Source organism: Hordeum vulgare, chromosome 2H (assembly GCF_904849725.1).
Source record: "Hordeum vulgare subsp. vulgare chromosome 2H, MorexV3_pseudomolecules_assembly, whole genome shotgun sequence".
Classification (NCBI taxonomy): Eukaryota; Viridiplantae; Streptophyta; class Magnoliopsida; order Poales; family Poaceae; genus Hordeum; species Hordeum vulgare.
Window position 1 is genome coordinate 642,158,330 of NC_058519.1, and position 8,551 is coordinate 642,166,880.

The 8,551-nt window shown below is 40.3% G+C and overlaps 1 protein-coding gene across 3 annotated transcripts; it reads right to left on the reverse strand.

Moving 5' to 3' along the window:
- Positions 1–1,380: 1,380 nt before the first annotated feature.
- On the reverse strand, positions 1,381–5,276 carry LOC123431150 (UDP-galactose transporter 1-like). 3 transcript variants are annotated; one of them, XM_045114985.1, is made up of 10 exons: positions 5,042–5,276; positions 4,204–4,453; positions 3,922–3,983; positions 3,769–3,820; positions 3,600–3,668; positions 3,083–3,271; positions 2,780–2,947; positions 2,554–2,650; positions 2,367–2,458; positions 1,381–1,608 (listed from the first exon to the last, which is right to left on the reverse strand). In XM_045114985.1, exons 1-6 carry the CDS (start codon positions 5,153–5,155, stop codon positions 3,168–3,170), a joined length of 651 nt encoding a protein of 216 aa, XP_044970920.1. In that variant the 5' UTR covers positions 5,156–5,276; the 3' UTR covers positions 1,381–1,608; positions 2,367–2,458; positions 2,554–2,650; positions 2,780–2,947; positions 3,083–3,167. The 3 variants fall into 3 exon arrangements, with proteins under 3 accessions (XP_044970920.1, XP_044970919.1, XP_044970921.1); XM_045114984.1 differs by having other exon boundaries at positions 3,066–3,271; XM_045114986.1 differs by lacking the exons at positions 1,381–1,608; positions 2,367–2,458; positions 2,554–2,650; positions 2,780–2,947 and having other exon boundaries at positions 3,179–3,271; positions 3,747–3,820.
- Positions 5,277–8,551: the final 3,275 nt, after the last annotated feature.

Below are 8,551 nucleotides of genomic sequence, written 5' to 3' on the forward strand. Positions count from 1 at the left end.
TATCTGATATACTAATGCCGCACCAGGCAGCGCGCCATTAGTATAGCTCATGGTGCGCCATTAGTATGCCTCCCAGGAGGCCATATTTATCCATGTGCTCTGACTTACTAATGGCGCACTAGTTGACGATGCGTCACTAGTGTGCTTTTTGCGGTGCGCCACTAAAGTGCTGAGTGGTGCGCCACTAGTATGAATATTAGGTATTATTATTTTATTATTTTCTGATATTTGCACAGGTTACAAAATATTTTTACTGCACAGAATATAGAGAGCACAACATATAAACAACAGATTTATCGAATACAATAGAAGATTAGTCTCCGAATACAATTCATCATATTAGTCTCCGAATTTAAAATACCGAACAAAGTTAGAACATTACAAGTCTCGGGACCGCGAGTTTGTCTTCACATTACAAGTCGATATCGATCATCTAAACTACCATCACATAGAAGAGAGCTGCGGTCATCACGATGAGCATAATCGCGATGAAACTGGTCTTCATCCAGTTCCTCCAACGCTCCCTCCTCTCTCCGGCTAGATAGCGCGCGTATCTAACTTCCGCTTCTGCCCTAATGGTGTACCCTTTGTAACTGTTACCGCTAAAACGGTGAACCTGTCTCCGACACTCCTCCCAGTCGTCGTAGACTCCGGGAACCTTACCCTTGCACTACTAGGAAAAGGCCTGCTAGTGGCGCACCTATTTTGGCTACTAATGGCGCACTACAGGTGCGCCACTAGCATCACGCCATTAGAATTTTTTACTAATGACGCACCTGGTGCGTCATTAGTATCTGGTATACTAATATACTAATGGCGCACCAGGCAGTGCTCCATTAGTATAGCCCATGGTGCGTCATTAGTATGCCTCCCAGGGGGCCATATTTACCCATGTGCTCTAGCTTACTAATGGCGCACTAGTTGACGATGCGCCACTACTGTGCTTTTTACAGTGCGTCACTAAAGTGCTGAGTGGTGTGCCACTAGTATGAATATTAGGTATTATTTTTTTTCATTTATGATATTTGCACAGGTTACAAAACATATTACTGCACAGAATATAGAGAGCACACACTACAGGAAAAAACTTATAAGCCGAGTGCCCGAAACACTCGGCTTACAACGGTTTACACTCGGTTTACATATAAGCCGAGTGTTTTCCTCGGCCTATAACACACGCCTTACTAAGGACCGGCTTATCCGGGATAAGCCGAGAGCAATAGCGAAAACACTCGGCTTACATATAAGCCGAATGTCCCCATGTAAGTCGAGTGCGAACGGGCACACGATTTATACATAACGGCAACAACAATATATTACATATTCAATATATCACGACAACAACAATATAGATCACAACAATATATTACATATCCAATAGATCACAACAACAACAACAATATATTACATATTCAATAGATCACAAGGTGCATGTCTGTATCCAGTTATGCAAATCATCCACTTCTGGATTTACAGCCATCGGTCCACAACGTTGATTACCTATTATGCTTTGGGAACCGATGCAGGCTCTGTTGGGCCACCTTCAGCCTTCACACCACTTCCTTCAGAGCTCGTGGTAGACAATGCTTCATCTCTTGAATGAGGACCCTGAATAATATACAGCTCATGTAAGTAATGTCACCAACCCAAAACAAGTACTTGTTTCTACACTCAGAACTAAAATACGCAGATCCATCGATGTTACCTCGATGGACACATGCATAACGTGGGTATGCAGTCAACAGAATGTTGAGCCCAACATCAAGAAGTATACGCACATGCTTATAACAACAGTAACATTTTTTTAAATGAACAACAGTGATAACACTGAAATAGTGGAAGGGTTCCCATATTTGGATGAATTAGTTATTATAAAGCCTATGGAGCAGGAGTACCATTTAGATATATGTGTATATGTATCTTCCTACAATCGCTGCCTTGACATGACTATTAAATTTCTGCTTTAGAAAATCAAATTCTTCATTCATCAAAAACTCAAAATATAATAAGAAGCCATAGTGCACACACTAGCAATATCTTCCTATACAATTGCTGCCTTGACATGACTATTAAATTTCTGCTTTAGAAAATCAAATTCTTCATTCATCAAAGACTCAAAATATAATAAGAAGCCATAGTGCACACACTATATGTCAGCATAGAACTGTCTCAAAAAAATATTAAGAGTTTTAGACTTTACATGGTCCTTGAAAATTGCATATAATCCAGGTTTCAGACGTAGAAAGAAACTATACCAGCAGCATTTTCACATTCATGAATATTACCAAGGAATATTGGTGTGAGAAGTCTAGTTGGAAAGTGTCCTGACTACCAGATTACAAAAAAAAGATTACGTTGACACCCACCTGGAGTTGGGGGAAATCCTCCCTAGTAAGAAACTGCACAAATCGAGGAACAACGCCTGATTGGATAACTTCTTCGATTGGGGGGCTCCTTTCTGATTGATACAAATGACAACCTCAGTTAACGTTCACTAACTGAGTGATATAAAAGATTAGTTTTACAAACAAACAAAAAGTGAGAAGTTAGTACCTATAGAAAGCAACTTGCGGAATTGTGTCGTTGCCTCAAGCTGCAGGTTGTTATCCTCCGAATAAACCCCACCAACCATAGCAGGTAAGCTTTCAAGCTACAAAATTCAAACAGAAAACGAAGATGCCCAGATTAATGTACCAAAGCCATAAAAGGTCTGCAAACAGCACACTGCTCTAAACAACGGTAGTTGGAGAATCATATGCATGGAGAAAAAAATGGTTACCTTAGGAGTAGAGATTTCTGGGGAGACACTCCCACCATAAAATTGCAATACTAATGAACTGTGAAAATTAATTCACTTGGCTTGGGCAATTTTCCTAGTGAATACCCAATGTTATTTGTATAGCATAAATGTGCTTGTTCCTCTTTGCTATCTTCGTCAATAATGAGCCTGAACAGCAGTAGAAATTAACCAAATGAGACTCCAGTCATAATTCCTGTCATAAATATACAGCTTTTACTGTACAAGGAGGAGGTAATGAAGTGAGAAAACAAAGAGCATTTAGAACCTTGAACCATATTGTACCATCATAAGCAACTCATCAATCTTTGATGAGACAGAAATATATCTTTCACTAACAATTCCATCTTGTAATTTAATAACAAGCCTTTCAAAGAATCTCCAAGCGGCAAACAATACAGCAACCACTTGGAGCAAAAGTATAGGTGAGAAAATAGCTCCAACTGGGATAAACTGTGCATAAGATGGAGTACCCTGCAAAGAATATAGACAGGCAAAATGTACTTAGACTAGCAGTTGAACAATATTTCAACACAGTTAATAATCATATTGACCTTCACAGACAATAGGTGACTACAAGCTTGCACCTTCAAATTCATAACACAAAAATGGAATCAATAGTTCACATGTGGTGCCACAATTTATGTGCAGGACAGAATGCATAGGATATTGGCAGTCAGCTCAGAGATTACATATGCCGTATCACATTGAACAGAAGTTGAAAGCACGAAAAGATGGTAAAATAGTGCTACCAATCAATTTTGACGAAGAAAAACATTTGGGAAAATGGAACTGAGCAAACCTCTAAGCGCATACATAGGAGAACTTGAGAAATTACGATAGGAATTATCAGTACAGGGCCACCAATATCCTGCACATCACATAGTTTGTCTACATCAGGATCCCTTCGGAGAATAATGAAATATTGACGATTCAGTTATTGCTATACCAAGGATTCACTGTATACCGACCATTGGATTGGACCACCTTATGCAGACAAGAAAAGCAAAGCACTGGGAAATCCTGTAAATTTTGTCATCAGGTAATTAATGAGTCCGGCTCGTTGCTGGGCCTGTCCCATGGGGCAGGACGCTGGCGAATCCCCAAAGATGTAAGATACTCACTGTATCCCACTGCATGACAAGCATGTAAAGGTCCAAAAATTGGTGCATACATATTGTGGCCCCTACACCAAAATAAACATTAGTTGTACGATTCAAATAAATGTCAATATAACAGCATCTACGATCATTCAGAGAGTCAAGTAAATACAACGACCTGATTATATTCAACGCAAGATTACAGAGGTAGGATTCAACAAAAATTAAGCAACGTAGGGTCTTGGCTAACTTCTGTCTTCGAAATTCTGAGGTGGGTAGTAAGAGCGCAGAATGACCGTATGGTACCTGTGGTTGCAGGGGTGAAGGATTTGATAGTCTGCATGAAGGAGACCGGGATGTAGCGCAGGCTAACATTTCCTAGTACGATGTTCATGCAGAACACGAAGGACATGGGGAAGATCCTCTTCCAGCGGTCCTCCGGCTCGACCTGAATCAGCGGCTTCGCCTTGAACACGTGGATCGCGACGTAAGCCCTGATGGAGGAGCATATGAAGTGGATGCAGGACACCGTCAGGGGGAACTTGAAATCCAGCTTCTGCAGGAAAAGAAAGGTTAGTGTCATAGTATCACCAAACAAACACATTGCTCTCTGGAACTGGAAAGGAGGCCATTGTTCTCGTGCATATGGTTTAGGGATGCAGCGTAAATTAATCGTATCGTTCAGGACTAGCTCATTCACTCCATTTTTGCGGCGAGAACACGAAGCCGTATGAAAACCAAGAGCTACTCGAGTCCCGGTTGCAGGTGCAAGACATTATTACTACTAAGGATTGCAGGTGGATGTGGTGAGCTGAAGTGCTCAAGGGGACAACATCTCAAAATCAGTCTGAAGCACTAGGTCCAGTGAATGTGCTCTTCTTCTAGTAGTGGTATGAATCTATGGAAACGGCAGAAAGAGCGGGCCTTTTTTCCCCCATTGGGGGCAAGGAGAGCCACGCGTTACTATCGATTGCTCCTCCTCATGCTCCTTGTGGGTGTCGCTGCCTAGCATTAGCACCGAATCAGGTCGGAGTGCGGGGCGCGGCGGCGCCCTGACCCGCAGATCCGAGCAATGGAGGCGGCGGCCGGGCGGGCCGGCCGGCGGCGGCGAGAGGGGGAGACGGTGAGAAGGGGGGCGGGGTACCTGGAAGATCCACTTGTTGATGATGATGACGTAGACGTTGAAGCCCCACCACTGGAGGATGGCGAGCACCGCGCGCATGCTGCCCAGCCCGCCGACGCCGCCGGCTGACTCCATCTCTCAACCTCAAACTGGCCAAGAAGCGGCTTTTCTCCTTCCCCCGGGCCGCACCAGCTGAACCAGCCTCTCGCGGTGGCTCCTATCCTACCGGAGGAGCGGCGCGGCGGCGGCGGGAGGGGAGGGGGATGGGAAGACGGCTGCGTCGCGTCCGTGAGAGGAGTAGACAAAGAAAAAAGGGTCTTTGGTTATTAATGGCGCACCAGCTGGTGCGCCATTAGTAGTTTTGTAAATATATATATAGAGGGTGTTTGGATACTCTCTAGTCATGTAACTAGTAGTAGTCAGACTAGAAATTTATAGTCAGGCCCTGTTTGGAAGATGACTACTACTAGTTAGCATTAAATGTTTCAGTATTAAATTATTCTCTCTTCCTTTCATTTATCTCCATTTCATTGGCGTGCCCGCATGGGAGGATGAGCCTGCAACAGGATGGGCCCGCCAATTAATTAGAGAAGAGACTTTAGTCAGTAAAAGTTGGAGGTGGGGTGACTAGGGACTAAACTAGTTTTAGTCACCCATTAGTCAGGGGTGTTTGGAGGTTTACTGACTAAAGGTGACTACTACTAGTCTCTAGTCTCTAGTGATCCAAACACCCTCATATACTAGTATAAATGCACGTGCGTTGCACCGGGCGAAGAAAGAGGCACAACCAGCTTTATATTTCATTGTGCATCATTTTATATATCCAATTTTAATAGACATCGGTAATAAGGTAAAAGTGATTATTGCTTTTTGTAGAATCAAGTTTGGACGTGAAGAAGCCAACTTAGCGTTCTTCATCATATGGAAGAGAAGTTTTGCATGGAATAGTTTGTCAATGGTTTTTTTTAAACATGAAAATTTCCTTATTTTTAATAGAAGTTAAGGTTTACATCAAAATTGGAACACTTCTTTAATAATCTTAAATGTTTATGAAAAGCAGAACATTTCTCTAAAAAAACATCCTTCAACAGATGTTTTTTCTTTAAAGAATGTTTTAATTTTTTTGTACATTTTAAAATATTTTTTTAGTAAAAATGGATTTTTTAGAATTCTTATGATTTTAAAACAAGTGCAAACATATTTTTTTGAAACACAATTGTGTGAACATGTGTAAAACCATGAATTTTTTTAAACTAATGTCACGAAAAATAGGGAAAGTTACAATCTCACAAATAGGTGATACAACATACTGCTGCAATCCTAGCAAAAGGGCCCGTGCGTTGCATCGGGTGTAAAAAAATAAATATAGGCTTAGACACCTGAAATAATACCACTAAAAACCACATTGCAATGGGCTCGTGCGTTGCGCCGGGTGTAAATAGCTTCAGATATATTTCACTTAGCTAGAAAAATAATAGGAAACTAAAAATAAAATTAAATCGATGGTCATGGCTGGGTGTCAATTAGTGTTAGTGTTGTACAACCAACAAACGAGAAAACTTGCTACTTAAACTGCTTCTTGGAAATAACCAACAACTTACTAAGAAGTAATAGATGCAACAATTGGAAATATAAATTTTATCTTAGGACCGGAAAAAGGATTTGCTCCTGACTTATGAACTTGTATCTGTATGTTTGCATTAGGCGCCTGGGTGCTAGGATGGTTATGCTTTAGACTTTCACAAGCATATTCATTCATGTCCGCAGCCCATTTCTGCACAAGAACAACATTAAGATTGTCAGTTATGATACCTTTAGGGTCAGCTAAAGTATTAAGACGTCATAGTCACAAAACGTACAGTATTTAGATTTATGCCGGACAATGCAGCACCCAGGCAAAGCCCGGTTGACATGGCACCACATCCAGAGTAAAGATCCAGCAGAGTTGTTGTTTCCCTTCGTGCACCAGATGATGCCGCAGGGTCAGCCACTGGTTTCCCCTCTTCACAGGAAATATCTTATGCTACTTCACTGTCTGTTGCACCATCATTTTCTACAACAGAATAAACATGACATGATTTTTCATGGTATACAATGTTTATCAATACTGTCATGTACAAGTTGTACTAATTGAGATGTATTAAATCGGTATTGTCCTGTACAAGTTCAGTTAAGTTCATGATCACGCCATCCAAGTCTATATATCTTTTAAGATGCTTACAAGTAATAAAAAATAAACTAAGTGGTATACATATTATGATTGCAACAGATCTAAGTAATTCCAGAGATGGTTACCTGCTGGAATAGTTTCAAATGTTGAATATGCAACCGAGTAAGACATTTCGTAATACAAATCAGAATTTGATATTAACTGATCTCTTTCTTGAGGTGTCTTCTGTAAATGTTTCACAAAATAACAACAAAAAGATCAGTAGTAGCATGACAACTACTATGTGGTAAAAATTCTTTTGCTTGAAAGAAAGAACAAATAACTTACACTTGGTTCAACATAAATGATATTTACTTTAGAAATTATTGACTCAATGACATTGTCATTCTTTTCCTCTGAAAGGAATACACGCTTTGGGTCATGATTATGATCATGGACATCCAGCAACTCCTGTGAGATAACCTGCAAATTTGCCTTAGGCAGGTGCTGAATTGTTGTTTAGGAAAAAAACACCTCCATGACACATACCGTATCTTCCACACGGAAAAACCAACGGCATGTGAAATATAATCCATTATCTGTCCCTTCAAAAAACTCTGTAATCCGGCCAATGTAGTTTTCCTCATTCGGACCAGCCTGCAGTCACTCAAAATAATAGCATGATTAGAAAACTTCGTTAAAACAGAGCTTGTTAGAAGGCGAATGCATAGAAAATGATACATCATACAAACTATTTTGAACTATACCGTTCATGCAAACGAAAAAAAAACTTGAACATTATACATGACATTTCTTAAAATTCGAAGAAACACAGATCAGATTCATACATATTAATATGGGACAATAAATTTAAACATTTTAAATGAAGGATGAACACGAGAAAAGAGAGCTGTATGGTGCGAAATCAGGAAGAAACCACTCAATAGCTAGAAGGATCAAGATATAATTTAAGAACACATGACCACAGAGTGAATTCAAACACGTGAAAAAGGTTAAAAAAATCTTTCAGAGTAAATGATAAAGCCTCTCGGTATATATGGTGCAAGAGGGACCAGAGAAGACAAACTTGTAGTCCTAATGTACTAACCTAGAACCTTGACAATCAACAATCAATAAATTCAGAAGTTGATTTATTACATGCACGTCTTTAATCACGCACCATGCATCATCTAACAGAATTTAGTTTATATGCAAATTTTATTGGTATACATAGTACAGTATCCTGAGTGAATGCATTTTGTTGTCACAAATTGAATGTGGAAGCTAACAGCATGCCAGAAACAAAAGAAGCACAACATTTCATCAATCAACTTAGCCAAAATGGCAACACAAACTGTATTAATCATGTTAATACGCTGCAA